Consider the following 25,337-nt stretch of genomic DNA (forward strand, 5'->3'; position numbering starts at 1 on the left):
GCCCCCTCCAGCCCAAAGTCCAGACCAGCCTGCGAGGAGACGCCTCCGACGTCTTGGCTTTTTCAGAGCCGAAGGCACTCCAGGGTGTGCAGAATGGAACCCAGGCTCTCCTTTCGGGAGGGGTGGGCTTTGCCCCGGGCGTGCCTGCAGTTTTGCGCGCGGCGCAGAGGAAGCGCGCCCCGCGCTCTCCCGGGGTCTCGGAGCGGCGGGTCGGAGCTCAGAGTCGGGAGGGCTCTCCAGACTTCAGACGCGCGCCGGCTCCCACCTACCCGCCCGCCTCCCGTCTGGGATTCTCGGGGCCGAGCCGGTTGGCGGGCGGAGAGCGGGTCCGTCCCCGGGCCCCGGCCCCGGGCCGCGGCACTTGTGGGCGGGAGCGGCCGGGCGGGCTGGTCGGACAGGTCCCGAGCAGGAAGTCCCCACCCCCGCCCCGCACCGCCCCGCGCGGCCCGGGCTCTCGTCCACCCGTCCGTCCGTCGGAGCATAGGTGCGGCGGCCCGTCCTGGGCGCGCGGCCGGGTGGCCGGGGCGGGGACCGGGGCGGCTCCTTCTGCGACGCGCCTACCCACAGGCCAATCCGGGGCAGCAGGCGGCGCGCGGCTGCGCGGGACGCAGGCCGGGGGGATAAGAGGCCAGGTGAGCCTACCTGCGCCGGCGGCGGGCGGGTTGCGCGCGGGGCGGCGCCGAGCGGACACGAAGCACGCGGCGGGCGCCCGGGCTCCGGCGACATGTCAGTCAGCAGGAAGAACTGGGCCAAGCTGTCCAGGTGAGCCCGGGGGCCTGGCCGCCCCTGGGGGCCACAGAGTCGGGGCCACACCTGGCAGCTCGCAGGTGTTCCGCCTGCCCCACCGCCTCTTTCCTCCCCTTGGGAGCTGAGGCACAAGCAGGGTGCCTGGGGTGGGCTGTCGGCCCCTAGAGGCCGGTTCGGGGCACTGGGGAGGCGTTCTGGAGTTATGGCCCAGCCTCATTTCCCGAGAAGCCCCCCTGACGGCCCGCGTTTCTCTGTAGAGAGTTTGAGGGGCCCCGCCCGGGGAGGAGGAGGGGGAGCCGTGCCAGGAGCGGGGCAGCACCACCGGGGAGCGTTGGTGAACAGCACCGGGGCGGGCGGGGGGGGGGGAGACAGATGCCCTCCCACTGATGAGGCTCGCGTTCCGAGTGTGGCATTTCGGGGTGGGGTCTGGGCTGGGTGACCTCACCACAGCTTCTGCCCCCCTCTGGCCTTCAGCCTTTATTTGTGAGCTTATCCTCCCCAGGGCCTGGGCACTGGGTGTCGTATCCCTGCCTGCGGGACATCTGTCAGGGTCAGAGAAGCCTGGGGGCGTGTCCAGAAGGCAGCCCCCCTCATGTGGTTGGTGACCCCTGAACCCCTTGGGGCCACCCTGCACCTCCCCCCAGAGGTGCTTCCATGAGCATCTTCACCTGCGACACCCCCCCCCCGCACTGCCCCCTCAGGAGACAGGCCCACGTAGTAGATGGGAGCCCGGAAGGTTCTAGCGGGTAGAAGCCGACCGCTCTCAGGTGGGCGTGTGGGTGGAGGCCCAGGCTGCCTTTACAGGCACGGAGCTGCCCCCCCAGGCCTTCCCCAGCAAGGCCTCTGGCCTCCCCACCCCCTTCCCAAGGGCTCCAGAGCTTCTCCAGGGCCGCGGGCCTCCCAGACCCTCAGACCTCACTGCTCTGAAGCACAGTTGCCCGGTCACCCCGCTGCAGAGGGGCCCGCGGGGTCTAGAGAGGGGAAGGATACGCCCCAAGCAAGGAGGAGCTCGGTGCCCTAGACAGGGGCCCGGCCGCCTCAGAGGCTGGACACACCCAGGGAGGGTCTGTACTGTGGGTGGAGCTGGGGGTCAAGGTCTCGGACTCTGCGTGTGGGTCACGGTGCCGGCGTTGACGTGGGAGCGTCTCTGCTTCCAGGCGGGGCCTGTCTGTTGGGGTGTGTAGTGTGGACACGTCTGGGTGGATGGTAAGTTCTGACGTTGCCGAGTTTGGGCCTTGGGAGTCCGAGTCCATTTGGATGTCCATTGAAGACCACAGCGCAGGGCATTGGGCTAAAAACACAAAGCACGGCTTCCCTGGTGGCGCAGTGTTTGAGAGTCCACCTGCCGATGCAGGGGACACGGGTTCGTGCCCCGGTCCGGGAGGATCCCACATGCCGCAGAGCGGCTGGGTCCGTGAGCCATGGCCACTGAGCCTGCGCATCCGGAGCCTGTGCTCCGCAACGGGAGAGGCCACAACGGTGAGAGGCCCGTGTACCGCAAAAAAAAAAAAAAAAAAAAAAAACCAAACACAAAGCAGACATGGCTGAGTCAGGAGCCCCCGGTCTGCTGGGATGTGTGTGACTTTGTGTCTGAGACATGCCCGGATGTGTGTCAGGGTGTGCGCCAGGTGGCAGTGGGGCGCTGGAACTTTTAAAGTGCGAGCAGGGTCTGGTCTTAGCTGGTCCCCTGCTCAGATGGCCCCAGTCTCCCGTGGCTGCAGGGGGTGCCGGGGCGGGGTTGAGGCGATCGCCAGGCAGCGGGAAGCCCCGGGGACCAGCCCTGGCCCCGCCCCCTGGCCCTCCCCAGCCCTGTGGGCAGACACAGCTGTGGCCAACGCTCGCCCCTGAGGCAGCTGGAGCCGAGGACCCTCCCGCCCTACTGCTCCCTGGCGAACAAGCCTCAGCTGGCAGGAGGGAAGGGCCGTGAGTCACTGTCAACGGAGGCTCCCGGGCCGTCCCGGGGTCGGGTTTGGGGGGGCGCTGAGGAGGGTGCGAGGAGCGTGGCCCCAGACGGGGCCCAGGTGGGCAGCTGAGGGCCAGCCTGCCGCCTGTCCTTGGCGAGTAGAAATTCAGACGCTCTAGCCCTGGGGCGGGGCCGTGGTGAGCTGCCTGGCCGGGTGCCCTGGTCAGCAGCCTTGCCCTCTCCTCCCTGGGCTGGCCTGGTGAGGGTGAGGCTGGGCGGGCTCGTCGGCGGGGGCCCAGGGGTGGGTCTGGAGCAGCGGGGGGAGGGGGGCGGGATTAATCATCTCCCTACCTGGGTCTTGAGCAGCCCTGCCACCTCCCGAGCTGCTCAGTTCTCCCTGACACCTCTCCCTAGACCAGCAGGGCTAGAAGTGACCTCATGGACCACCCGGCGTGGCCCCTCGTCACGTGGAAGGCCTGTCCCCCCTCAGAGGCTGCAGACTGGCCCAAGGTCATGCAGCTAATCACAACTGCGTCTCTCAGCCCGGTGCCAGGCCTGAGCTCCCTTTTCTCCTTCCAAGTTCCGCAAATCCTTGCTCTTTGAGCCCCAGGCTTCCACAGAATGCTCTGGGGCAGCCTTCACACCCTTCCCCTGCTTTAACCAGGGCAGCTGAGCCTCGGTCTGTCGTATAATGGGTTCCTATGTGCGATTCAATTGGGGAAAGAGGGTTCTCCTGGTAAAGCTGCCAGCACTTACACCCCTGCACTCAGCTGCTGCTGACCGCGAGGATGGAGCTCAGGAAGCGTGGCCCTTGGGAGGGAGCAGAGCCAGCTCTGGCCTGAGCAGCAGGGCAGAAGGTCTTCCAGAACTAGTTAAGGGAGAAGGAGGTCCCTTGCCCTAAGAATGGAGCCGGTGAGGTCCGGAGTAGGGCGGCTAGCAGACCTACCTGGAGGCAAAGAGAGGGATGTGTGTCCCCAGAGGAGGGCCAGGAGGTGGAGGAAAGGGCTGTTGAGAGGGAGCTGGTGGCGGGACGGCCGCCCAGGGCTGCGGCATCAGCTGGTGACAGTGGCTGGGACTCCCCGGGGTGCGGGACCTACACGGTCCACCCTGGCCTGGCCCTGGCGCCCGAGAGGGCGACGTGTTGGCGGCTGGGTTTCCCCAGCCCTGCTTCCCCAGGCTGCGCCACGAGCTCGGGCCTGTGCTGGGCTGGAGGGTCCCACACTTTCCGAGGCCGTCCCGGACCCCTTGCTCCCCCTGCCTCTTCAGCGGCTGGGCTCCCGAGAAGGTGGCAGGACATCCTTCCTGGCCTTTAGCCGTGTGCCTAAGAGGCTGGCCTATGTTGGAAGCTTCGTTCCTTCTTTTACTGGCTGGCCCGTCCTGGGAACGTTATTGACCCCCATGGCCTCAGAGTCCTCACCTGCAGAATGGGGGTGACCCGCCCGTCCCTCAGGGCTGCCGGGGGCCTCTTATCAGAGGTATCTGGGAGCCGCTGGGAGCAGCGCCCAGCGTTGTGTGAGCACATGTCAGAGCCCGCGCTCCTGCCCTTATTTATTGATCGGTTAGTCACCGTAGTCAACAGGTACTTGTGTGCTCCTGAGTGAAGCCCTTCGTTGCTGCTTGTTTGTTCCTGGGGCTCCCGTGGAGCCGCCCAGAAGCCTGGCCTTCACCCCTCCTGCCCTCTCCTCCCCATTTTCTCCTCTTTAGAGGAGGAGCTCTTTGCTTGGTGGAGACAGCGTTTCTCCTGGGGTGGGGGTGAGGGGTGACCACGTCCCCTGGGTGAGCGGCGGGGTCTTGGGGCAAAGCTGGGGGTCCCTCGAGGACGGGCCCCGAGACCCTCAGGGCGAGGACCCGCCTGGGCTGAGTCACTTCCCGAGACCAGGCTCTGACGGATCACACACCGCCTTGTCCCAGGTCCCACAAACAGGTGGCTCCCCTGAGGGCTGAGCGGCCTGTGCTCAGGCCCAAGGCATCCTGGGGGCTCCAGCCCAGGTGCGCCTGGCGGGGGAGGTGCCCCTGCTCGGTGGGCCGGCCTCCCTCGGGGCGGTGGGGTCCCTCAGCTTTGCAGGGCACGGCTGACCCCACACTGTGCACTCAGTTCGGTGGGTCCAGAGGAAAGCGAGCTGAAGTGGACCTTTCTCATCTGGACCCGGGCAGCGAGGAAGGGGTGGGGCATTGGGGCCTGGCCAGAAGGAACCATGGGTTCCCGTGGAGTGAGTGAGTGAGTGAGGGAGTGAGTGAATGAATGAATGATCACGGAGGCCCTGGGGAATCTGGTTTAAACCCCGTGGTCAAGGCCGTGGGTCCTAGATTGGAGCCCTGCCCCATCCCCACGCAGGTGGAGTACAGACCTGAGGAGCAGGAGGAGCTGAGGTTTTCACCAAGAGCTACCCTGACACCAGACTTGGGCGGTTCTGGAAGGTTGCCTGGGGCGATGGGCGGATTGCCGTTCGGGGGTGCCTAGGCTTTGCTCCCCCTTTGCGCTCTTGCTTATCGAGGCGGAGATTTGGCGGACCCCGCCCACCCAGGGAGGGGGAACGCCCTGGCCTCCGAGGTTGACACTTGCACTCGGTTCCACATTTGGTGGCGCCTGTGCGGTCCGCGTGCCGTGGTGGATGCGCCCCGTCTGGTGGTCTTTTCTCTCCTTGCAGGGCAACTTCTTCACACTTTCTTTTCAAACCTTTCGTACCCTCTCCACTCTGCCTCACTTGCCCATCTTGAAAAAGAAAACATGACTTAAGATCTGTGTGTTTACTGTATGTAAATGACACCTCAATTAAGACAGCAATCTTGGCGTCCACGTCCTCCTCCAGGTACCGTCTCATCTTGGTGTCTTTTCTTCTCCTTAAACCTTCTCAGCAGAGTTGCCGGCCGTCACCAGCTCCTCTTTCTCGGGTCCCCTTCTCCCCTTACTTGTCCAGTCGGGTTCTTTCTAAGGGTCCGGAAGCCTCTGTGCTCAACACTGCCTCCTGGTGGTCTTGCCCTTCCAGCGGTGTGGACAGGGCTGGCTCCTCTCCAGCTCAGCTCCTCCCGGGTTTCCTCCCGCGGACATCTCGCCAAACCCCTTCCTCCCTAATGGTCCCCAGCCTTCTAAGAGCAGGTACCAGGAACTGCTCAGGCCAGAAAATCTAGTTTTCCTTGATTTTTCTCATTTCCTCGCCCCTCATCCCCATCCAGCCCATCAGCAAACCCAGTTGGCTCTGTCTTCAAAATGTGCCCCGAATCCATCACTTTTCCCATCTCACGGTCACCACCCCAGGTAACATCACCGTAGCTTGCGCCCTGGCAAGGCCCCCAACCCCCACCCCCAGCCCAGTCCCTCTCCTTTGCCTTCTGCAGTCCTGTCACCATACAGCAGCTGGAGAGGTTTAAAATAGTGACCATAATAAGTCTTACCATGTCCCCCTCGGTGTGAAACTATCCAGTGTCTCCCCACACCCTGGAATAAACCCATGCTCTCCCCCGTCCCTTCTGCCCTGGCTCCCGGCCCCTGAGCACAGCCATCCGGCCGAGGCCTGTGCTGTGCTACCCCCTCACCCCGGAACGCTGCCACCAGACCCAGCCCCTCTGGTCCTTGGGGCCCTCTCCGCTCCAGGCGCCTTCTCTCGTCCTCCGTCTCTTCCTGACGTTTTGTTCACGGGCGGGCTCCTTGCTCCCTGTCTGACTCCCCCACCTGGCACGCGCCCCAAAGGGCAGAACCCCGTCGGGCTCCTTCCCGGTCCCCGGAACCTGCCTGCCTGTAGACAGTGCTCAAAACGTGTGAGTTTAGTGACGATCAGATCAGCAGATGTGATGCTGGACTTGGAATAAAAGATCAGGGCCGTCGTGTGGGTGCTCCTCTTGGGGAGGAACACGGAGGCAAGGAAGGGACCTGCCTGCGGGCAGGAGGGCCAAGCAGAGGCCCTTCTGACCGGTGCCCCAGACATCACTGGGGGGCCATCCCAGCCCTCACGGCCTAAGCTTCTCCTGCGGCTCTGGGTGAAGCACGGCCTCCCTGCCCTGCAAGCCCCCACCTCTGACCACCAGGCTTGCTCGTCCCTCCCCTCTGCCTGGGCCTCGGGTTTCTCCCGGCCCTGGCCTGTCCCCCTTCCTGAGATCCAGCCCACGTTCAGGCTCTGCTGGGGCCTCTGCTGACGCTGCGGCCCCAGTAACCCTTCCCTCCCTGCGCAGAGCTGGGGGGCTACTGGTGGACACACTTGTCTTTCTCAGTATTCGGCAGGTGTCTCCGAGGCAGGGGCCCTGCCCTGGTCTGTGAAGCCGCAGTTTCCGACGGGGCGCTGGCCCAGCACATTTCCTTTGGGATATTTGCTCTTTGGTTGGGATGGAGGGTGGGGATGGATTGGGAGGAGGTAGGTGGATAAGGATGACGGGTGGGCAGGGCAGGGCGGTGGAGGTGATGGGGAGGGCTGTTTGCAGGGACAGGAGGTTGGGTGGCTGCGTGATTGACGGCGGGGGTGGCTGGCTGGTAAGCCCTGTGATGCAGGAACCAAAAGCAGGGTGTGGCCCCTGCCCCCGGCACCCGAGAGCTGGTTCTCGGGAGCCAAAGAGGCTGCCGGGGCTCCTGGGAGGTGAAGGGAGTGCTGCCGGGCCCTCCCCGGCTGTAACCGGTCTCAGTGGGGAGTCTCCCCCTCTGGAGAGCCGAGAAGTCCCACGGGGAGCTGTGTAGCTGAGGTCGTTTCTCTGTGATTGTCCACTGAGGGATGTCATCTAAGTCCCCGGACCAGAGAGAGAGGGCAGCTTGTCAGGTTCACCCACCTCCTTCAGGCAGAGCTGCACCTGCCCTCCCACATCCCTGGGCGCCCCAGAGCAGGGGCCCCCATCCACCTCGGGGGTCCAGGGTGGAGTCCAGCCCAGCGCCCCCCTGGGGGTGTCGCTGCGTAGGCTGGGGTGGCGGGCCATGTGGGCTGCACTGACCCCTGTCCCCCCCTAGCCTGGCCAGGCAGTGGACCCTGGAGGACGAAGAGGAACAGGAGAGGGAACGGCGGCGGCGACACCGGAGCCTGAGCTCCACCGCGGACGACCAGGTGGCCCAGCCGGCCCAGGACGGAGACGCGGCGGCCCCAGAGAGGTGCGGGGGTGGGGAGGCGGTGTCCCGGTCCCGGATGACGGGCGGGAACCAGGCTGGACTTCCATGGGTCCTACCCTCACCAGGACAGCCAGTGAGACCAGTGTTCATGAGACGCACAGCCTTTGCTGGACGTTTTGTGAGCGTAGCTCAGTCCTTCCAGGCTCCCGAGAGGGAGGGTCCTGACCCGTCTCACAGGTGGAGAAGCTGGTCAGAGAGCACACGGGTTGTCCACCCGGAGAGCGGGGGCCACGGGTGTCGTCCACATCTGTCGGGCCCCGGGGCCAACTCTCTGCGTTCAAGCCGGCTGCCTCCCTCTAACCCGGACCCTCCGTGGTCCGCCTCTGACCGCAGGAGCGCGGGGGCCGGTCTGGCCACCAGATCTGAGGGTCGAGAGGGGAAGGCAGAGAAGGGCCTTGTTCACCGGATGCTCCTGTCTGTCAGGACGGCGCCCGCTCCTGCCATGAGTCTCCTCTCGCCTCCGAACAAGCCCAGTCTGCAGGCTGGGAAACAGCCTCAGACAGTGAACTAACCTGCTAACCTGCTCCAAGTCGCACGGCGAGCAGGTGGTGGGGACGGAAGAGGCTCCTTTGCTGGAGGCTGAGGGCCCTTGTTCCCCTGGGTCCCCCAGAGGAGGGACCACAAGGTGTGCATCCTGAGCTGCACGCAGTGGCTGACAGGGGCCGGGAGGCACGTCAGAGGCCTGGGTTCTACTCCCAGCTCCACCGCCCATTAGCTGTGTGACCTGTGCCAGCTCCCTGGCTGTCTCTGGTCCTGATCTAAGCCGCAAGGGGCGGGGCCTGGCACAGATGAGGTGTTTGTTGAGTGGGGCTGAGCATGGAATGGTCGCACCTTTCAGGGGTTTATGCATTTCTTTGAAAAGCATCATGTGCTTTGTTCAAAGGATACCTCAGAAGCCCGATGCGTAAAGCAGATAAAAGGGTTCCTGATTTAAGCGATGGTGGTTCCGGCGGGGCCCTCGGCCTTCCTTCCTCGCACCTCCCACGTGGCCCCAGAGGCATCTTCACTGGGTCGGAGGGCACCCCAGTGTCTCTCCCACCTCTGCCGGCCTCTGACTCTGTCTCCCGCCCCATCTCCCATCTTTCAACTCAGACTGCCGAGCGTGGAGGAAACGGAGGTCTCCCCCCAACCACCCCTAGAGTCCAGCGGTGAGGACGTGTGGGCCGTCCTCAGGGCACGGCAGGAGCGGAGGCAGAGGCAGCGGGAGGCGGACGTCGCACAGGCCCCCGTCCGGGAGCAGCTGGACACAGAGGAGGAGGATGGCGCGGGCACTGGGCAGGCGGGGCAGCTGCCCCCAGCGCCCGAGAAGGAGATGGGGCTGCTGCTTCGCCGGAGACTGAGCCGGGAGCGGCAGAGCTCCTGGGTCCGGGAGGAGGAGAGCTTGGTGGGCAGGGAGCCGGGATGCAGCAGGAAGGGGGGCTCAGAGAAGCCCTCTGCCCCAGAGAAGACATTAGCGCCCGAAAAGAGCCTGGACTCCAAGGAAGTCTCCACCTCCGGGAAGACTGCCAGCCCTGAGAAAGTGTCTGTGTCCCAGAAGATTGCAGTGTTGGAGAAAAGAACCATCTCGGGAAAGACGTTGGTTCTGGAAGAAACAAGTGTCTTGGAGAAGCTGCCCTCCCCAGGGAAGACGTCGGACTCAGAAAAGAGACTGACGTCTGAGAAAGCAGCAGTCTTTGAGAAGACCCCGGCCCCTGAGATGCGGCGGGCCCCAGCGAGGGCGGCGGCCCCAGGGCAGCCCCGGGCCCAGGAGCGGCCAGCCTCTGCGCAGAGCCCGTCCACCCCCAAGGGGCAGGGGAGGGCCGGCCCCAAGCAGGAGCCCCCGCCCTCGGCGGGGCTGCGGGGGCAGGGGGCAGAGCGTCCGGCTGGGACTTGCCACCTCCCACCCATCACTCTCCAGGTTGGCGGTGCCCCTGCCCTCCCGCCCCCCGCCCCCCGCCCTCCCTTCTAGTCCTGTCCTCCCGCCTCTAGGCCGGCCTCAGCAGTTCCCTCTCCCTACCTGCTCCACCACGGTCAGGATAGCGGACCCGGGGGCAGGGGCATCAGCTGTGCACCGGGGAGCACCTGGTACCCCGTGCCGCATCCTCAGCCAGGGCCCAGACTGCAGGGCCTCGTGGACCCGTGGGAAGCCTCAGATCCTTCTAGAAGTCCCCCTGAAAGCCCTGCCTCGTGGCCTGGCCCCGGGACTGGGTCCGCCCTCCCCACAGCAGAGGGGCAGGAGACACGGGACTGTCTTGCTACCTGCTTCCCCCTGCAGCTCCTGGGATGGGCCAGGCCAGTGGTGCCCCGTGGCAGCTCGGGATTGGGGTGCCCTGGCCTTCCGTGTGATACTCCCTCTTCTCCATCCAGTTGAAAATCCCCAGCAAGGAGGACGAGGCGGACACACCCTCGCCCACCCAGGCCACCTACAGCAGCTCCCTGAAGCGCTCCAGCCCCAGGACCATCTCCTTTCGGGTGAGGCCCGGGTCCCTTTGTCTCCCGTCCGCTGGAGGGCATGCCGAGGAAAGCAGCCCCCGTTACGGCCCAGGGCCCTGGGTTAGACACCAGGGATGCTGTAGCAGACACAGGGCTTTTGGGTGCCCGACGGTGGCCGAGAGCAGATGCGGTTGGATCAAGTGAAGCACCGGTTAATGGCTGGAGGCGGGTGTGGACGAGACCCAGCAGCCCCAGGTGGTGGGTACAGCTAGCCTGCAGGAGGGCGGCGCAGGCGGACTGCGGGGAGAGCCCCTCCTCCGGGAGGGCAGGTGGGGGGAGCCATGGGCTGTCCCGGTGCCTGCCGCCCTGCCTTGCCCCAGGAGTACAGATCACGTGGACCGGGGCTGGTCCTGTCGCTTTACGGCAGAATTTACTCCTGGTTTCTCTGTTGACTGAGTCACTCACTCACTTTTTGACGGTCCGCGCGCTGTGCCAGGCCCTGGGGAGAGGCGGGAGACCTGCTGCCGGCCGGTGCCTGTCCCTGCCCTGCCCTACGGGGCTCGGGGTGGTGGGGACGCAGGCAGGAAGCAGGTGGTTGCAGCTGCCCCAAGAAGACCTGGGGGCGTCAAGGAGGGGCTGCTGACCCGGCCTGGTGGGTGGGGCCGTGTCCCAGACCCTTTAATGGGGGTTGGACTGGGGGTTGAACGGAGGTGGGGGGGAGGCCCCAGGAGGGGGATGTGTTCTGACAGCTGAGCCCTCCCTTGAGGAGGCCGAGGCTGACCCCACTCGTGGGCACCTTCCTTCTCGTTTCAGATGAGCCCCCGGAGAGACCACTCAGAGGCAGCCTTAACCCGCAGGTCAGGGGCCCGGAAGCTCTGTCCTCTCCCATCTGCTCCGTCCTGCTTGTGCTGCAGGGTTAGCAGGAGGGACTGAGGCCCGAGATGTGGCGCAAGGGAAGGGATGGGGGGAGCTGCTTGGAGGAGGCGGGGCTTGGGCGGGGCTGTCCCGAGGCACAGGGGTGTGGAGGGAGACTGACCAGTGCAGGAACGGGATGAAGCCGCTTCAGCAGGCGGGGCGCCCGGGACTCTGCAAGCTTGACGAGCGCTTCCACCTCCCCCCTACCCCTGCCTCCGCCCACAGCGTCCATGCAAGCAGCTGGAGGACTGTGTGTTTTTCTAAACAACAACAACAACCACAAATGGGGTCTGAAGAGTAGCTGTGCTCATGCGTTGGGAGTTTCATGCTCATGCATTGCATCCGTCTGCCCCCAGACTATCTCTAGGGCAGCAGTGCTGGGCGAGGACTGGGAGTGGGGATGGGTGCTGGGGTACAAGGTGGATGAGACATGCTGCTGCCCTCGAGCAGCTCACATCAGACATGAAATGTGCAAGAGCCCCACAGCACGGAGGTGCCGGGACGGGCATGGGAACGGACGGCTGGAGCCCCTCATGGCTGCGGGAGCTCGGCCCTCAGAGAGCTGGGGACTCTGTCCCAGAGCGATTGGCATCTGAAAGGACTTGAACTAGAGGGAGATTTCCCAGCAGGAGGAAGCTTTGAATCGAGGGGACAGCATGAGGAAAGGCATGGAGTATGACCCACACGGTGTCCGGTTGGCCGGCTCCTCGGCGTGGTGTCAGGAGGGCAGGCGCCGCCGGGTCATGAGTCTTGTACGCTCGTCCGGTGGCCTGAGGACGGGTTGGGGTTGGTCGGGGGTGGGGCAACCTGGTGGCCGGTGTCCTGCTGAATGGACTGTCTCTAGGGAGGACAGGGGAGTCCCCGGAGTCTGTAGATCGTCACTTTGGCCGAGTCATCATGGTCTCGCTCGGCGACTGAGGCCACATGCCGAAGCGCTGGGGGTGTGGGCGCAGGCCTGGTCTCCCTTGGGGCGGGGGGGGTCTCACCTGGCTCGTCTTGTCCTACCTTTCCGTCCCACAGCAGCAGCATGAAGATCCCAGCCAGCTCCTTCACACTGGGCCAGAAGCTGGAGAGATACCACACGGCTGTACAGGTGGGTGGGGCCGGGCGCCTGCCCTGCGTGGTGGGCGTGGTCAGCGCCCATCCTCAAGGGTCAACGGCTTGTGCTCTCTGCTTTCAGAGCTCGGAGTCAGTCAGGTCTCCGGGCCCCTCCCACGCCGAGTTCTTGGTGGCTCCCGTGGACGTCGCCAGCAAGCGCCGCCTCTTTGAGAAGGAGCTGGTGGGTCAGGGCCGGGGAGGAGCAGCCTCCAGCCGGAAGGTGAGTGGCTCAGGTGTCTGCAAATCCCGGCCCCTGGTCTGGGCAGTGCCACAGCTCTGCGTCTTCGTGCGTCAGTTTGGGAGAACCTGCCGCTGACTTGAGTTCCCTGCCACTCGTGAGCCCCCGTCCCCCTGGCTGTGCGCACAGCCCCAGTGAGGGGGGGGCGGGCCCGGTGCCCTGGGCTGGATGGGTGTGGGCAAGGTACAGGCCCCTGGAGATGCCCACCCGACCCCGACACGGAAGCTGTCTTTTCAGGAGAACTTGCGGCTCTCGGGGGTTGTGACATCGAGGCTCAACCTGTGGATCAGCAAGACTCAGGAGTCAGGAGATGGGGACCCGCAGGTACCTCCTGAGGCCTCACCACGGGCCCTTTCATGGCAGAATGACCTGCCAGAGGGGGGGCAGCCCCAAAAGTAGTGGACGTATTCTGGGCGTGGGAACGGGGTTGGATAAGCCTGCGGGCTGGAAGGCAGAGAGGAGGAGGAGGGTCTGGGGTCCTCCCTTGGGAGGGGGAGGGGTCTGGGGTCCTCCCTCGGGAGGGGGAGGGGTCTGGGGACCCCTGTGCCGTAAGCCTGAGCCTCTGGTCTCCACCCTGATGCCTGCAACGAGGAGGAGCAGAAAGAGTCGGCAGCCGCCAGGAGGATCCAGTGGAGGAAGAAAGTGGACTCCCTGGATGCCAAGGTGAGGGCAGGGGTGGCCGCCCTGCGGAGACGCCGCATGCCCAGCGCCACTCACACCGACTGGCCTGTGTTTGCACAGCCCCGTTCTCAGGCTGGGTTGTCCCAACCTGGGGAACGCTGGCTGCACCCTCCGCTGGCTTCGCTTCCCCACAGCTGTGCAAGCCCCTACCCCCCTCAACCAGCAGATCTGGGGCCTCTGGCCCAGTGTGGGCGCGGGGCTTGGGGAAAGGGGTCCTTCCTGTCCAGCCCTAGGAACCCGTCTTGTGCTAATAGCCCTTTGCCCTGTAGGTGTGAGAAGCCTTGTCTCATCACCCCGCTCCCTTTCTGCCTTGGACCTGGGACCAGGAACGTCGGGGGCACTCCGCCAGCTCCTTCTCTGCCCAGCCTCTGGGGCAGGTGTGCCTGGCCCCTTGTCCTGCTGTGGGCACAGCGGATCCTGGGCCCCAGCGCCGGCCTAGGCACAGCACGACTCTCGTCTGCACCTCAGGCCTTGGCGTCCTGTCCAGAGACGGCTTTTCCTGCTGGCCCTTTCCAGGGACAGGGGCACCGTCCTGCAAGAAGCCCCGGGTCCCTGCCTGGTCCGAGCCCAGCAGGTGTCTCCGTGTACCTCTCAGAGGCTGGTCCATCCACTTCGGCCAGGCTGGAAGCATCGCACTGTCTTCCTGGGCCCCGTCCCCTGCTTTGTTCTCCCTCACATCCCCACCTGGTGCTCTGGCCAAGCCATCGTGTGCTCCCCTCCCGCTGTTCTCAGGAAAGAGGTGATAAACTCATTCACTCTCAGGTGTGTGACTGATAATACTTTAAAAACGCTTCCTTCCCGGAGGCTTTGCTGTTAATGGGGACCGTCCGCAGTGTGCGGGGAGGGCTGTTTTGGCGTGCAGGGGGGAGGCGTTGCCCTCATCACTTGTCCTCACGTCTAAGGGGGTTGCTACCCAGTTGTCTAGCATGGTGACTTGAGGGGGGCAGAGCTGCCACAAACAGTGCCAGGCCTGCAGTCACATCCCAACACACACGATCCCCAAATCTGGTCCTCTGTTCCTCTAACGTCATGGCTCCTGTGGACTTGGCAGACACCGGGCCAGCTGAGAATCTAGGACAAAGCAAACTCAGAAAGCCTGGTGCCTGTCAAAGCCGTTTGTGCTGTAGTGATAAAGGTAGACGTGTGCGGACAAGCATACGTGTGTGTGTGTGTGTGTGTGTGTGTGTATTTTCTTTTAATCGTTAGAACTAAATTAGAACGCTGTTCCCAAGTGCCCTGGAGCCAGCTGCGGGAACACGGGTGCAGAGCCCACGCCCCCTCTACCCCCGGCCTAGGCCCACCTGGGAAACCCCAGGGCTCCTCAGAGCACAGCTGGAAGGGTCACCAGGCCCCCCAGCCTGTGGGGCAGACACGGCCAGCCTTGTCCAGCCTCTGTGATTCTGAGTGAGGCTCCTGTCTTGCATCCTGGGGTCCAGGGCACAGGAGGCCCCGTCCGTGACCCCAAGCTGGCCCGCCTCCCGCTGGTGGGCTTCCTGTGGCCAGCCCTGTGCTGCCCGGAGCCGGGGGGCAGCAGGACCTGGAGGGCCTGCCTGGGACGCCGCACCCACTACCGACTCGAGTTCCAGGACGAAGCTGGGGGCGGGGCAAACACTGCCCAGAGACGCGGGCCCTGCCAGGAGCTCGGGGTTCAGACAGGCGACCTGCAGGTTTTTGAATGCTCTCGTTCTAGACTTGGGAAAGTCCCAGCAGGTGAATTTGTCCAGGACAACTGTCCTCTAAACCCTCCCTCCAGCGTGGAGACCCGAGAGCGGGCCGAGGGGCTCCGCTTGGCCCTGGGGATCTGGGTGTCCAGTAGCTGTTGCCCTCGGGGGTGGAGTCCTTGGTGCCCGCGCCCGCGCACTGGGGTGCCCATCAAGGGCCGACTGCCGGGCAGTGTGTGGGGGACAGCACCCCACGACTCCTGCCCCCTTGCACGCGTGCATCCCGCCCACGAGGACCCTGCACGCACCCTTATCGGGGGGTGGATGCATGCCCAGGATGACTTCAGCTGGCGACAGTGTGAGGACAGAGTGTGCAGCCTGGGGGTGCCTGGGTGACAAGGTGGGGGGAGGCCCCTCGAGGAGGTGACAGCCCACTCCCTCCCACCCACACTCCGGGCCCCGCCTGCCTGCCTTCCTGCCCGGAGACCCGGGACCTCACCAGCAGCCTCTCCTGTGGGTCCTCACATGTGCAAGCACCGTAACCAGCATCTGCTTCTGCCAGTAAAATTCTGGCCGAGCACCATCTGTTTTCTCTTCGTTCCCCTCTACCGTCAGCACGAGGAGGTGACGTTACATCTGTTTGCAGGGACGGGGCGTCCACGGCAGGTCGGATGTGGTGGCTGGAGGGTGGTTAGACTCACCGGCTGAGCGACTGCCACCCACGGTCCGAGTCAAATTCCCACCTTAGGACACTTACTGAGAGCCTCACACAGTCAGTCCACGGATGCCAAGAACCTACCAGGTTTTCCCTGTGGGGATTCAGGTGGCCAGATCTCTGTCCCGGGCATCCGTGCAAGCGAATTACGTCCCACTTGAAGGATTGCTGAGCTCACAAGGAACGCACTGAAGTAGCTCAAGTTAAGGGAGGGCTTAGGAAAAGCGATTCCTAAATTCCAGGAGATTCCAGGCCAGGACACAAGACGAGGCTAAGGTCCTGGTGGGCTGCACCAGGCGAGCGGGGGGTGGGGCATCCCCCCTCTCTCCCGACAGCTTGGCTGCACTCACTGTTCCTCCCTGATCCCCGGGAAGCCGGCAGCAGGCTTGTGGCTTCAGCCTGCCCCGCCCGGATCTGCTGGCAGCGTAAAGGACCCCATGGCAGGGATTGAGCCTGGAGGTGGGGAATCAGACCACTGGGCTCAGAGGCCACCGGGGACCATGGAAGGACAGTTTCAGCTGAGTCTGATAGCACAGTGGGGGCGGGGCACGTGGAGGACCCTTTCAAGGGCGTCGGCGGTGGACGCGGCATGTGGCTCCCAAGGCAGCCGCGTATGTGCAGGCAAACTCCAAAGCCCTGGACGCTGGCCTCGCGGACCTTGTGATCTAGTGGGTTTAGCAGATGATAGTCCCGTGTGGCCTAACTTTAAAGCCATAGTGGCGTGAACTTCAACCGTCTTCCCTGCCCCTCCACTCAACCAGCTGCCTCTTTGAGGAGAACCCTCATTCTTGGCTGGATGTCCGACCTTGAACCTGACCTCCTGTATCGGGTTTAACCCCTGCCCAGTAAGGAGGGCTTGCCACGTGGCTTGGGGGTCAAGGAGAAGACCCGCTCTGCAGATGTGCTCACTGAGGCCAGCAGAGCCTGCCTCCCCCACAAGGCTGCTCGTCCTGCTAGAAGCGGCCAATAGCTTGGAAGGCGCCTTCATCCACAGCATCACTTCAGTCGAGCTGCAGACGAGCCCCGCCTCTGCTCCCGAGACCCCCGCCCAGAGACCGACCAAGCGCCTTGCGCCCCCGGCCCTGCCCCCAGCCTGCCACCCCGCCGCTGGCATCCATTGTATTGGGATTCTCAGGAGGGACAGCTGGTTTGTGTTACATGCCTGCTGCCTCCTGTCCCCTGCCTATCTGTCCTGGTTTTAAATAGCTTATCTGAGCAGCTGGACGACCACATGGGCTTATATGGCCTGGGGTGCCTGTTCCCTCAGCCCTGTCCCCGGCACCTGCCAAAGTAACAGCCAGCAGCCCCGCTCCCCCTGCCCCCGCCGCCCCCCCAGGGTGTCTCCTGCCGCACATTCCTCCACCGCGGGGCTTGGCTCCCGGCCGACCGCGTGTCTGCTTAAAGCCCTCTCCATCCCCTGCCCTCGTCCAGACCCTGCGAGGCTGCGGACACCGCAGGACCGGTCTTCGGCAGCTCCTGCTCTGGGTAAGGCTCGGGCAGACGCTGGAGAGCGGACGGGTGTCCTGTGGCCTGGCCCTTCTGTCCTGAGTCCCCGAGTCCTCTCTGAGAGGGTGTCAGAGCTGGGGGAGGCCCCGTTCCCCTGGGTGCTTCCGAGGAGGTGTTGCAGGGACAGGACTCTGAGACTAGTTTAAAGGGCCCTCAGGGAGAGGTTGGAGGCTTGGCTTTGAGTCTGGGATCTGTCAGCGAAGGTGGTTTTGCTGGAAAGTCTTGGGTGAGCGGCTTTCCTTCCCCGGGCCTCAGCTTCCTCATTGGCAGGAGGGATAGATAATTGCCAGGCCTCTGAATACCTGATGCTCCAACCCATGGGGACGCCCCCTCCAGGCAGAGGGCCCCTGAGGCTTCCCGGGGAAGGGGTCCCTCTCGACCCCCAGAGAGCAGAGCGAGGCTTTGTTCTCATCAGTCAGAACAGTCCTTGTGGCCGAATTCTCTTTTCCCGGAATTCAGACACCATCCTGAGGCAGCCGGGGCCCCTGGAGGCCCCTCCAGGCAGACACGGGCGGGGTTCATCCGCCCTCCCAGACCCAGGACTGCACCCCTCCCCAGGCAGGGCACGGGCTGAGCAATGGGGAGAGACCCCCTTGGGAGACCCCTTCATGGGGGGTGAACCCAGCTCACTGGGTTAGAGGGTTAACCCTGAGTCCAGCTGCCCCCCACCCCAGGGTCCCTGCGAGTGTGACCCTTGCCCCATCCACCTCCATACACCCCGGGAGAGCGCTTGCTCTAAGCTCCTCCGAAGGGAGAGCCATTCTCTCTTCTCCTGGGCAGGCTGAAGACAGACTGGGAACGGGGCTGCCTGGAGCGCGGGGAATCTCAAAGCACATTCCTGTCCTAGTGCAGCTGGGAAGCACCTGACCTCCTGAATTCCTCCTCTGACCCGGGTCTTGGGTCTTATAGGGCAAGGCCTCGTTCTCTCCTGGCAGAAGAGGAATCTGAGAGGATCAAGTTGCCCACTGCCCCTGGCCTAGCTCTGCTGGTGGGCTAACAGTTGCAGGCTTAGGAAGGTGCCAGTTGAATGCTGGGGACAAGGGCTGAGGGATGGGACCCCCATTCCTCTGTTTTATAGACAGGTTAACTGAGGTCCAGAGAGGTTAAGTGACTTAACTAAGGTCACACAGCAAAAACTGGGTTTTAAACCCAGCTCTTTTGACCGCATGGCCAGCATCCTCTCTGCCTTCTATCATTTTTGCTTTACTCCCCAAGAAATGTGCCCCCACTCTCTTGGCCGTGAGGGAGACCGGCTAGAAATCAGCCTGCGGTGGCAGGTGGGGGCCCGGGAGTGGGCATCCTGGTACCTCGCCTGCCGGGTTCTCCACGGCCTCCAAGCTGGAGCCCCGCCCGGGCCCGTCGCCTTCCTGTCCCCAGTCCCCTGAACAATTGTCTTGGCTGCCTCCTCTGCTGAAAGTCCCCCTCCCACACCCCGTGGCCGGCAGGCTATTTTTAGGAGCTGGACAGTGCTCAGAGGAGCAGGGGGCGGTCTCCGGGGCTGTGCCCGATGGCTCTGAGCCGGTGGGCGGGCGGGCAGGAGAGGAGAGAGAGACCCCAAGCCCCAGTCTGGCCACGCACCTTCCCTGGGAAACCTCCCTGCGCCAAGGTGACAGACTCCACCCGGGGTTCAGGGAGGGGCTCCCCAGTTCTCGGGCCACTGATTCTGGCTACTTCCCTGGGGCTCCAGGCAGTGCTTCATCTGCCAGACCCCCACCCCCTCTGGGCTGGGGGCTCTTCCCCTGCCACTCTCCCCGCAAGGCCCCATCTGAAGACCCTCTGGGGTATGTCTTCTCAGGACACCCTACACATCTGACATCTCCTCTTCTCACCCACTGCCACCCTCACCCGGGGGAGCCAGCTTCTGTGCAAAGCTCCCTGTGCCCGGCCCCGCCCTCACTGCCCCACCGACTCCAGCGAGGGGGGCTGGCCCGCTGCAGCGCTCGCCCTGACCCAGCAGGACTGGACGAGCTGAGCCGGGTTCAAAAGAGCAGCCGGTCGGAGGCTGCGGCGGTCTTCCGCCAGAGGGGCCGCGGGGCAGAGGCTCCTTCAGAACTTCTCGGCCTCGGAGGGGCTGCCTTGCAGTGGACATCACGCCACCCGCCAGAGTCGTGGCTCACTGCGTGTCCGCAGATGGGTGCCTGGGGCGGGTCTCGGCCGGGACAGTGGGGTGTGCAGGGACAGGTGGTGTGGGTGTGAGCACCGCTCTCCGTGCCGCTGTCACCGCAGGCTGAGTCGGAAGCTGGTGGCTGCAGCGCCGGGTGCCAGGAGCAGCCTGGCATCACCCCTTCGGGGAAGAGGGGACTGAGGTGTAGGGAGGTCAACGACCTTTCCAAGGTCACAGGCAAATGTGAGGCGGAGCCAGCGTTCAAAGCCAGGTCAGCCTCCCAGTCCCGTGAGGGCAGTCTCCACCGCTCCCTTGGCTTCTCCCCGTCATTGCGGGGAAGTGACGGTAAAACGCTTTCCTCGGTGTCAGCGTGGTCCTCACAGACCTCTGGGCTGGGCAGCCAGGATGCGGCCACTCTGCGCTTTGGGAAGACTTGCCCCAATGCTCAGCTGACAGGAGAGTCTTGATTTTCTGTTCCTAGTGTAGTAGGGGGAGAATCTCAAAACGAGAGCTTCCCCAGAGAAACTCCATCGAGTTGGACTTTTTACTGAGCCGGGGTAGATAAACACGCTGCCGTGAGACCCACACCCACTTCCCAGTGCCCCCCGCGGTAGCGCTTGCACAGCCAGGACCACATCACAGCGGGACGTGGAAGCACCATCCGTGATCGTACACGGATTCCCCGCTCTCCTTCGACTTTGTGTGTGTGAGCGCGAGTGTGAAATTCCCTTCCGCTTTAGCCCGTGCAGGCCCGAGGATCCACCACCACAGATACCGAGCAGTCCTAGAGCCACAGACGTCCCTCGTGTGCCTTTTCCTTCCACGCCCACCTCCCTCCCAGCCCCCCACGGCCACCAATCTGTTCTCCATTTCTACAGCTTTGCTGCTTCGAGAATGTTCCATCTCTGGGTGGAACCACGTGCCTCGGCTTTTCCTCCCCCCAGGGAGAGTAATTCCCGGGAGTTTCGGCTGGTGTATCGGCTGCACCCCCGGTTTGCTCCTTTCTGTTGCCTAGTTACCGTCCATGCCACGCTGGGCCACTCCCAGGGGAGACTGCGTGGATGGGGCAGAGCTTCTCCCCTGGTCGCTGGGCAAGGCTGGCAAGGCTGGGGAGGCTTAGAGCTGGGGTTCAGACGGTCACCACGTGGTGCAGGGGTTGCTGTGCTCCCCGACAGAGGAGGCAGCGGGCTCTGCTGCCGTCACAGGCGGATAAGGGGCGGGTGGTCAGCGTCTCGGGTGGACTGCGGGCCCAGCGTTCCTCGCGGAGCCGGGAGGCCAGCCCTCCGCCCGTGCTGACTGTTCTTCTCTCCGGAGGGAAGCGGAGACCATGTCGGACGCGGAGGAGGCGGTGGACAAGTCCGAGGGGTGAGTACCGGGGTCATGCTGGGGGGCCGTCCCCTCCGTGCACCTGGCCTGGGAGATGCCCGGTTGTGGGCTGGGGCCGCGCCCCTCTGGGGGCCCCGGGAGAGCTGCACCCCTTCGTTTCCAGCCCTGTGCCTCTGGGCTGCCCCACGGGGTTGGCAGTAAAGAGCCCATTCCCGGGGCAGTGGGCTGCTGCTGGGAGCTGGGCCTCCCGAGAACGGACCAGAGAGGTTCCATGAGGACCCCGAGGCCACAGAGCGACCGTGCCCCAGGAATCCACCTCAGAGCCCCTGTGATCACTGCCCCGGGCAGCCGCTGTTCCTGCGCTGCACTGTCCCCTGCACTGTCCCAAGCGCCGGGGAGGGGGCACACACTGGTGGCCAGTCACCTGCTGTGGGGAGTGGGTGCACAGGAAGGACACGAACGCCGGCATGGCTTGGACCCCGTGGACCTCCCTCCTGGGCACGGAGCGTGGAGGGCCTGGGGGGGCTGCGCCTCCTGCGTGGACTTGGACCCCGGGTGGAGTGGGTGGACAGAGCGCAGGGGACCAGCAGCTGAGCCAGGTTTCCTGGGGGTGGTCAGAGGTGGCGGGACCGGAGGCTGGGCCAGACCAGGCTGTGTGGGTGGGCAGAGCGGGCGGATGCCAGCACCCAGTGCGGAGGGCAAAAACTGGGGTCATCTTCAGGAAAAGGCCAGGGTGTGGTGTGTGGGTGTCAGGGGGTGTGTACACGTGTGTGCAGTGTGCCCTGTGCTCCTGACAGCATCTCCCCTCGCACCGCAGGGAGCAGGAAGGTAAGCGCGTGCCCCACGCTCACTGCGCAGGACAGCCTGCTTTGAAACTGATGGTCTCTTCTCTCCTCTCTTGTGGCCGTGTCTCATCCCCGGAGCAGAAGGAACTGTGGAAGGTATGGGGGACGGATGGGCGGGGGAGGAGGGGTGGCGTGGAGGGAGCGCATGGTCCCCGCCTCCCACTCTCAGCTGAGCAAAGACCCTCCACCAATCCCAGCTCCTAGCTGGGATCAGCCGGAACCCTGGTGCTCAGGTCTTGGGGCAAAAGGTTTAAACCTGTCTCTATCGCCCACCAGGTGGTTCACATGGAATCACTGCTTTTTTTTCCAATTAATTAATTTTGCTTTTTTTCTCTAATTTTTTTTTACCACGTAAAGTTTTAAATGCACATAAAAGTGGCAAAAATAGAAAAATGCACCCCCATGCACCCATCACTCAGCTCCACAACCATCAACTTACAGCCCATCTTCTCTCACTCACTCTGTCTCTGCCCAGTATTTTAGAGCAGACGAATCCTCGCCAGACATCTTGACATCACCCCATGCTTACGTAGCTCAGTATGAATCTCTAAAAGATAAGCACTATTTAGAAAACGTAGCCTTAATAGCATGACCACACCTAAAGGCGTTCCGTTTAATGCTTTTTCAAATGAGATTATGAAGGTGTCCAGGTATCTGAGACATGTCACGTAGACACGAAGACCTTGTCACCTGGCGAGGGTCCACTCTGACCCTCGGATCTTTGCCCTTTTCCTACTTGTTGATCATTTTCATTATCATGGTCTCCTCAGCGTGGTGCCCCTTCTCCCTGCAAGCACCTAACCTCCCCTTCTTCCTGAGCACTTGACACATGCCAGTGGTCACGAGGCCTCTCTCTGTCCCTACAGTGCCCCCAGTTGGCCCAGCATGGCCCTGGGGCCCCTCAGGCTTCTGCCCCCGGGGAAGGGTGGATCCTGCCCCTTAGAGGCTCAGCAGATCCTCAAAAGCATCACGTCAGCACGTCGTGCATGGACATTAGGGGGAGGGTCTCTGGGAGGGGATGTCGGCCTGCAAGTGTGCATAGCTGCAGGTGAACGGGGTGGGGTGGGCGGGCACAGACTCGGACTGAATTTTAGCGGGAACTTTCTGGTAGTGACGTCTGAGGATGTGGGGGCAGCTGGGGCGTTCCCCTTGGGGGTGTTGGGCGCCCACTGGGCGAGGTGGGAACTGAAACATCAGACGGGGTGGGAGAGGTGTTAACAAGATGGCCTGAAGGTGGACCCCACACCTGGCCATGTCCTTGCTAGCCAGCCCTCCCCTCTCACCCCTTCTGGAAGGATCTTCTTTGAGGTAAGGGTCCTGCAGGGATCAAAGAAGAGGACTCGGGCTTCCTTGGTGGCGCAGTGGTTGAGAGTCCGCCTGCCGATGCAGGGGACATGGGTTTGTGCCCCGGTCCGGGAGGATCCCACATGCCACGGAGCGGCTGGGTCCGTGAGCCATGGCCGCTGAGCCTGCGTGTCCACAACGGGAGAGGACCGTGTACCGCAAAAAAAAAAAAAAAAAAAAAAAGAAGAGGACTCTTCAGGCCTCAGAGAGGACTCAGACCTAGAACAAGAGTGGAAGCAGGGGGTGTGGAGGCCAGGTGTGGAGGCGGGGGTGGAGGCTGGGGGTGGAGGCCAGGGGTGGAGGCCAGGGGTGGAGGCAGGGAGTGGAGGCCAGGGGTGGAGGTGAGTGTGGAGGCAGGGGGTGGAGGCTGGGGGTGGAGGCTGGGGGTGGAGGTGAGTGTGGAGGCAGGGGGTGGAGGCCAGGGGTGGAGGCGAGTGTGGAGGCTGGATGTGGAGGCTGAGGGTGGAGGCACGGGGTGTGGACATTTCCATGCTGGCCTCACCTCCCCCCCCAGCTCCAGGCTTTCCAGCCCCCCGCCAGGAGTCCACCACATGTAGAGCCTCAGTCAAGGTCTTCATCAGCACCCCCTGCAGGCGGATCCCCGTGCCTAGAGCCACGCTGTCGAATGTGTCTATCCACTCGGAGTGCCTGACTGGGGCGGGGTCTACACCCTGCCAAGCAAGTGGATGAAAACAGAAACCCCCTGACTCCTTGGACCGTACATACGTCCACATGCGGGGCAGCTCCTTCCCCCACACGCAGTCCTGCTTTGGTCTCTTTCAGATACAGATGAAGGGTCTCCAGGGTCTGAGCCCGGGACAGGCGCTCCCCTGACCCCTGTGGTGCCGCACCGGGGGACGGGATGGGGAAGGGGGGCTGAGTCGACCGAAAGAGCCCGGTAGACAGCCCCCACCCCTTCCCTGGTGCTGCCCAGCACCCCCCTGGCCTTCCCAGAGGCCTCCAGGTGCAGAGCTGGTCTCCAGGCCCCTGAGAAGGAGCTGATAGTAAATGTTTTAGGCTTTGTGGCCACCTGGTCCCTGTGGAAGCCGCTGAACTCTGTTGTTGCGTGAAAGCAGCTTGGGCCGTGCTCCAATAAAACTTTATTTAGAAACAGTCTGGGGGCCAGATTGGGCCATAGTTTGCGGACTTCTGGTTTAAACCAAGAACAGAGTAGCCCCCGTCTTGTCACATCAGTCACCCCCAAATTCACGTGGAACCTGGATGTCGCTGGCCCCCTCCCCACACCTCCGCCCCGTGCTCTGCCTGCCAGCATGAGTGTGTTCACTGTGTCTGGTTCACTTCTCCAGAACAGGAGGAGGAAGTGGAAGAAGAGGCTGGAGGCGGGACTGACGTGGAGGAGACCAACACAGAAGGTGAGGCTCCGCCCAGGCTGAGGGTGCGAGGGGCTCTGTCCTGGAGCCCGGGGTGGCGAGAGCCCCAGAGCCACTCCTACAGCAGCAAGAAATCCGCCTGGGCCGCACTTTGCAGCCTGGGCGGCCACTCGTCCTGTCGGGGCTCAGCTCTCAGCCGCCCTGTCAGTAAACGCTGGCCACGTGCCCCTCTGGTGCCCGGTGGTCTGGGGCCCAGGGCAGGTGCAGACAGACAGCTCCGGACCCCAGACCCCCACAGGGCACAACTGGCTGAGGACCTGTTGCGGGGAGGCTCCTGGCAGGGGTCTGAGCTCGCAACCAGGACCTTTACTGATTTCTCACGTTCTCTTTAGAAGGTGGAGAAGACGAAGATAAAGAGGCTGAAGGTGAGGCCTGCTGGGCGTTGGGAGGAGGCGCTGGGGGGCCGGGGAGCCCCTCCAGCAGCTTGGGGGAGACCCCAGGGAGGCGGGGGAGGGGCTGGGGAAGGCAGGACACAACTCGGTGACCATGCGTGTTTGGAGGTCGGGCTCCTCCTTGCAGAGAAGCTGCCCCGGTGGTGCCCAGGGGAGAGGGGCGATGTCCAAGGGCCCAGGCAGGGCAGGGCAGGGCAGTGGTCACAGCCACGTCCACACACGAGGCGCCTGGAGCCCAGCTGAACCACTCGAGGGTGGGGAGTCTGGGGGAGGAGATCCCAGGCATGGATGGTCGTGGGGTGGGTCACTGCTGCAGTCACTGTTGGCTGGCGGCCTTCCCCAGGGGCGCAGGTGGCCCCAGTCACGCCTCTGGAGGGGCGCAGCCGGTGGGTCTCAGGGTCACGCCCCATCAGCTTCCTGGTCCCGGGCCGCCAGGAGGTCTGGGGGCAACCGAGGAGGCAGAGGCTCGGGAGGGAACTCTGGGGCCAGGACCCCCAGGGACCGTGCCCTGGACCCCTCCTCACCGTGAGGCCAGCACTGCTGAACGAGAGGGCCGTGCATGCGTGCGTCTCCCGAGGCTCCCCCGGGAGCAGCCCCGAGAGGGAGTGTGGGGTTTGCAACCCTGCGGCTTATTTCTTTGGGTGTTCCTGCAACCCGGGGCCGGGAGGGACTCACAGGTGGATGGGGAAACGGAGGCCTACAGGTGCCCGGCTCATCAGGGGCAGAGTGGGACCAGATCCAGGCCTCCTGACCCCGTGGCCGTGTGCTTCCCTTCTCTCCAGATGGCCCAGTGGAGGAGTCCAAGCCCAAGCCCAGGTGAGTGGCGAGGCCCTGGGAGCAGAGGGCTCATGCGGGAGGACAACTGGGACAGGACCGCAGTGCATGGTGGTACAGCGAGCAGAGACTGCCACGTGTGGTTTTACAGGTTGTGCACTGCACAAGGGTCTCTGCCGTCTGCTGCCAGGGTGTGTGCGGT

The 25,337-nt window shown here is 63.9% G+C and overlaps 1 protein-coding gene across 2 annotated transcripts; it reads left to right on the plus strand.

Annotated features, from left to right (window-relative positions):
* The first annotated feature begins 489 nt into the window (after nucleotides 1–489).
* Nucleotides 490–13,818, plus strand: LAD1 (ladinin 1). Of its 2 annotated transcripts, none has more exons than XM_079932707.1 (10): nucleotides 490–762; nucleotides 7,578–7,715; nucleotides 8,826–9,630; nucleotides 10,080–10,184; nucleotides 10,959–11,002; nucleotides 12,081–12,153; nucleotides 12,241–12,378; nucleotides 12,634–12,720; nucleotides 12,988–13,059; nucleotides 13,347–13,818. In XM_079932707.1, exons 1-10 carry the CDS (start codon nucleotides 725–727, stop codon nucleotides 13,350–13,352), a joined length of 1,506 nt encoding a protein of 501 aa, XP_079788833.1. In that variant the 5' UTR covers nucleotides 490–724; the 3' UTR covers nucleotides 13,353–13,818. The 2 variants fall into 2 exon arrangements, with proteins under 2 accessions (XP_079788833.1, XP_079788834.1); XM_079932708.1 differs by having other exon boundaries at nucleotides 12,991–13,059.
* The last annotated feature ends 11,519 nt before the right edge of the window (nucleotides 13,819–25,337 follow it).

The sequence above is a fragment of the Stenella coeruleoalba genome (genome assembly GCF_951394435.1).
Source record: "Stenella coeruleoalba genome assembly, chromosome: 1".
NCBI classification, from domain to species: Eukaryota; Metazoa; Chordata; class Mammalia; order Artiodactyla; family Delphinidae; genus Stenella; species Stenella coeruleoalba.

What these genes read in the sequence shown, in the direction of transcription:
- LAD1 (XM_079932707.1), top strand. Translation starts at nt 725, where the DNA reads ATGTCAGTCAGCAGGAAGAACTGGGCCAAGCTGTCCAG. An exon ending in AACTGGGCCAAGCTGTCCAG is followed by an intron (nt 763 to 7,577) that starts GTGAGCCCGGGG and finishes GTCCCCCCCTAG; the next exon opens with CCTGGCCAGGCAGTGGACCC. An exon ending in TCCCACCCATCACTCTCCAG is followed by an intron (nt 9,631 to 10,079) that starts GTTGGCGGTGCC and finishes TTCTCCATCCAG; the next exon opens with TTGAAAATCCCCAGCAAGGA.